General features: G+C 39.0%; 1 protein-coding gene across 1 annotated transcript in view; it reads right to left on the bottom strand.

Moving 5' to 3' along the window:
* LOC102815532 (ATP-binding cassette sub-family A member 13-like) overlaps positions 1–5,459 on the bottom strand; it is an 857,870-nt gene that overhangs the window by 543,809 nt on the left and 308,602 nt on the right. The window contains exons 27-28 of the mRNA XM_006874535.1: positions 3,703–3,816; positions 664–754 (exon numbers count right to left, since the gene is read on the bottom strand). Of these exons, the coding sequence (XP_006874597.1) occupies positions 664–754; positions 3,703–3,816 (205 nt within the window). The remainder of the gene's footprint in view (positions 1–663; positions 755–3,702; positions 3,817–5,459) is intronic.

The raw sequence follows: 5,459 nt of genomic DNA, 5'->3' as shown, positions 1-5,459 counted from the left end.
ACACATGTGAAAGTTGTACAATGAATAAGGATGACCATAGAAGAATTGATGCATTTGAGTAATGGTGTTGGTGAAGAATATTAAAAGTACTATGGACTGCCAGAAGAACAAACAAATTTGTGCTGGAAGAAGTACAATCAGAATGCTCTTTGGAGACCAGCATGGCGAGACTTCATTGCTCATACTTTGGACATATTATCAAGAGGAACCAGTCTCTGGAGAAGTCCATTATGCTTTGTAAAGTAGAAGGCCAGTGGAAAAAAGAAAGACATTCCCCGCTCATTGAGATGAGCAGGCACAGCGGCATCAGAAATGAACTCAAGTGTAACAATAATTGTGCGGATGGCGCACCACCAGACGGTGTTTTGTTCTTGTGTACAGTGTTGCTATTAGTCAGAATTGACTAGACAGATGACTCCGAACAACAACACAACAACAACAAATTCTTTACTATTCAAACACTGGCTAAACAAATCAGAAAATTTCAGGTATTAAAACTCTGAAATGTTGATTTAGTTCAAACACATCATTATAAAGTTGAGAAGCCAGAACTGGGCGAGGAAAAGTGCTTTGTCAGTGTCTCCAGCAATGTAGGGACCAAAGTTTTAGGACCCTAGTGGCAGAGCCATTGTGCAGGTGGATTCTAGGATACCCCATGCTTACCGTATGTCTGAAGCTTCTCAGTAAGTTTGTCTACATCGATGTGCAATTGACTTTTTATGAAGTTTCTTACAAATTTGTTTCTCAGGGCTTCCTAAAAGCAAGTAATAGTTTTAAAACATTACATCATTTCCTCTTATCAAATATTTTTTAGAGTTGTTCAAAGTTTCACTATACCAAAAGAGGCACATCAATAAATCCCCACATCACAATACATTGTGGAACAAAATTTGTAGGATTTTATCTTGAAAAAAGAAACAATAGTGATCATTTAGACTGTAATTGTAATTTGCACCAATACTGAAAACAAAGAGTAAATCCAGTGTGGCATTTTTGGCAGAATATCTTAACAAAATTATATGGTGATATTATACAACACCTTTCATTTTACGTTATATTTTCCACCTTCCAACTATAAAGAGGAGTCATTATTACAAAAATACTGAAGAGAGGTTTCATTATTTTCTCCAAAGCCTTTCTTAATCTTTGATATTTAAATCATTCTCTTTGGAAGCATCTCTTATTTTGTTATCTGTATCATTTTTATCTCATTATTAATGGTTTTAACTTTGCCTCATTTGCCAAGGGTTTTTCTAATTTGTGTTTTTGCCGAATTAATTTTGATTCATGGTGACCCTGTATAGGTTTTTGAGGAATGGCTGGTGGGTTTGAACAGTAGACCTTGTGGTTAGAAGTCCAGAGCTTATTCTACAGTGCCACAACAGGGCTCCAATAATTGTCATGTTGTTGTTGTTGTTAAGTGCTGTCGAGTCGGTTCCAACCCATAGCGACCCTGAACAGGGTTTCCGAGGCTGTAAATCTTTACAGGAGCAGAAAGCCTCATCTTCTCCTACGGAGCAGCTGGTCATTTCAAACTGCGGAGCAGCTGGTAGTTTCAAACTGCTGACCTTGCGGTTCGCAGACCGATTCATTAACAACTACGCTATCAGAGCTCCTTAATAATTGTCATACACTTTCTGAAATTTGGTGTCTTTGCTTTGTAACTGGTATATATTTATTTGCATATCTACAATATCCAATAATTATCCAAAGACTTAGAATGCAAAATGTTGATGAAGTTGAACCTCAGTATTGAGAAACAAGGAGGGACTGATTTGGGAGTTCTGGTAGCATAGTGGTTACGAATTGGGCTGCGAATCTCAAGGTGAGCAGTTCGAAACTACCAGCTGTTCTGCAGGAGAAAGATGAGGCTTTCTGCTCCTGTAAAGATTTACAGCCTCGGAAACCCTGTACAGGGTCGCTATGAGTCGGAACAGACTCCATGGCACATAACAACAACAACAAAGAGTATATTTATATTCATGTATGATCATGACTCTTACCATACAACCTTAAAACATGAGAAGCTTTAGATAAATAACTATCACATAACCAGCAACTTCTTAATTTATTCTTTCATTTCTTACATTTGGCTCATTACATATAACAATTGTATCAAATGTTTTCTAAGGATAACAAGACTATTAGGAAACCTGATGATCCTTTTTGTATTTTTAAGAGTCTTAGTTATCTTCTTCCATTGAACATTAGCTGTTTGCTGGGCAATTTGTGCTGGGCAATTTATTATGTAATATGTCACTTAATCTCCACAACATCCCTATTTAGAAATTATTGTCTTTTACTGACTCAATGAGCCCTGGTGGTGTAGTGGGTTAAGCATTGGGCTGCTAAAAGCAAAGCCATTAGTTTAAACCTACCAGCTGTTCCATGAGAGAAAGACGAGGCTATCTGTTCCTGTAAAGATATACAGTCTCTGAGGCCCTACATAGGGTCACTGTGAATGGGCATCAACTCGATGGTAATTGGTTTGGGCCTGGGTTACCTTCTCATTGTTGTTGTTGTTAAGTGCTATCGAGTTGATTCTGACTCATAGAGACCCCAAATAGAGCTTCTGAGGAGTGGCTGATAGGTTTGAACTGCCAACCTTGTGGTTTAAACTAACATCGAGGTCCAGGGTGCTATCCTACAACACCACACCAGGATTCCTATGTTCTCATGGTGCTGTTGTTGTTGTTAAGTGCCTTCAAGTTGGTTCCAACTCATAGTGACCCTGTAGTGTTTCCTAGAAGCAGCTAGTGAGCTTGAATCACTGACCTTGTGACTCAAAGCAACCTTGCAGTCCAGTGCATTAACCCACAGAACCACACCAGGACTCATAGTACTTTGTATATTCTCAATTTGCCACTTAACATTGTATACAATTTTGTGTGGTTCCTCAAAATCTAAAATATTTACTGTCTTATTAGTTACTGACCTCTGTACTAATAAATTAATCAAAGAGTAAACAGGTTAAAGAATAATAATAGCAACAACAACACCTACGTAGCTGTGGCATCATAGACCTCCAATTTCAGTAAACATAATCCAGCAGGCCCAAGCATGATGCTTGGAAATCCACCTTCCTGAATTTCATGTCTCTTCTACACTGTGCCCATGCCTCCTAAGAGCTACAGTTAATGAACACTGGGATGTAGAAGGGATACAAGTCAGGCCCATTCCTAGGAGATCCAAGACTCCTCTGAGTGCTGACTGCAGCTTCCTGGCAGTCTTTCCCAACATTCATTAATCTGCAGGGCGATCTGGAATGCTTCCTTCCAATGTCCGTCCTCATTCCTTTAGTCAGCGCCAAGTGTACACCACAGTCTGACACCTCTCCCTGCCTTCCTGCTCCTCTTTTTCTCTAGCAGGTGTTTCCATAATAAAATTATTGCAGATGCAACCCCATTCTTGAAAGATCCAGATTAACACAGCAGTCCTGGTATAGCACTGTGGGTTAATGATCTGAACTGCAAAGTTGCTTTGAACCGCAGGGTTAGTTCAAGCTCACCAGCTTCTCTTCAGAAACCCTATGTAAGGTCACTATGGGTCGGAACCGACTCAACGGCACTTAACAACAACAAACTCTAATCTAAATACTTAGCTCATTCTAGCTCATTTATGCCAGATATGATTTTGTAGAATCTTCTAAAGGACAATTCTAATTTTTTCACAAGACGAAAGTGACAAAGATTCATCACTTACCTGGAATTGGTTAAGCATTTGGCCATTTCCCCTTCTCTGAAAAAGGCTAGACATGTTCAGCAGTGTTTCTGATAAAGTCTTTATCTTGTCCACAAAATGAAATGTATAATTAGCCTGTAAAACAAAAGTGTGCTCTACTAGGCAGTTGTGCTCACCACTATGCCACCAACACTAAAATCATATTTTCATATGACTCTAATTCCATTAAAATTTATAATCAGGAGACTTTTTCATGCTATAACAACTATATCCAGGCAGTAAGTCTTTGGAATGATTGGACCAGCTGAGCAAAAATCCACCATTGCCACCTACTGACTGGCACCTATGTGCACAGTGTGAGAATGCCCAAGGCCCTTATAGCTAACATGTAACCTCTCCTCTTAGTCTCTCTCCATTCAGGTGTTACTTACCTTTACACAGCTGTGGCTCCAGAGTTTATATCACTGTTGGGAACAGCATACATTCCTGAGACATATCAGTTAAATATAACAAGGCATGCTCACACTATCTTTTCTAACATATACATATTCTCAAGCAATATCCATTTGTTTGTATTCTAAGTGCTGTCAAGTCAGTTCCATATTGACACAGTATAGGGTTTCCAAGGAGCAGCTGGTAGGTTTGAACCAACAACCAGTGCTTATCCTATAGTGTCATGTTGCTGTAGTTAAGCACCGTTGAGTTGGTTCTGACCCATAGCGATCCTGTACAGGGTTTCCAGGACTGTAAATCTTTACGGGAGCAGAAAGCCTCATCTTTCTCCTGTGGAGCGGCTGGTAGTTTCGAACTGCTGACCTTAATGTTCGTAGCCCAATTCATAACCACTGCACTACCAGAGCTCCTTGCAGTGCCATACCAGTACTCAATTAAAACTGGCTTGCTTGTCAACCTATTACTACTGACAGAGTAAATGGAGATAAGACTTTTGTATACTTGTAAATCAAACAGTATTGCTACTAGTGTTGCCGTTCTTACATGCACAAGTTTATTCCAAACAAAATATGTTGAAACTTGTCTCTGTGCTCAGAGAATGGCTGAAGACAGGTTTTCTCAACAAGAGATTACTCTAGTTATGATGCTTTCCAAAAAAGAATACATTTTGGGGGGTGGGGGATGATGTTGAGGTCAGGATTATTATAACATTTTTAACAAAACTCAAGTAGACATATTCCCAAACACTGAAGTTTTTATAGTTCAAGAATTTTAAGAAAGGACAAATTGACATCAAAGATCAGCCATGAAAGGGAAGACTTTCAACCTTGGTGAATGAAGAAACTATGGCTAAAGTCCAGAAACTGATGGAAGAAAACCAAAGAACTAATATTGATGTGATCGGTACTGAAGCTGGGATCTCACAAGTTTCCACATTTAAAATTGTGAGTCAACATCTTGACTTCAGTAAGTTTCAGGCTTGATGGATGCCAAAATCATTACTCAAAGATCAGTTAGTCAAAGAGCTGATCTTTCCATAAGTCTTTTAAGCAAGATTGAAGCTAATGAAAATGATGTTATGGAATGAATCGTAACTGGGCATGAGTCTGGGATTCATTAATTAGATACAGAAAGCAAGTTCCAATCAAAATAGTGGCTTCCAAAGGGTTTTGCTGGGGCAGTCAAGTACACGGCAGAAAGTTCTGTTTGGGGGAATTCCAAAATAGGGAAATCTTGAAGGGCACAGAACTATCATGGGGAATATTATGAAAAGGTTTCAAAAAACCTGAAAACCACATTGGTGCAAAAAGACAAGAAACATTGCA

The sequence above is a fragment of the Chrysochloris asiatica genome, unplaced genomic scaffold (assembly GCF_000296735.1).
Source record: "Chrysochloris asiatica unplaced genomic scaffold, ChrAsi1.0 scaffold00282, whole genome shotgun sequence".
Classification (NCBI taxonomy): Eukaryota; Metazoa; Chordata; class Mammalia; order Afrosoricida; family Chrysochloridae; genus Chrysochloris; species Chrysochloris asiatica.
The sequence above is the reverse complement of the archived record's forward strand: the minus strand, read 5'-3'. Positions and strand labels throughout refer to the sequence as shown.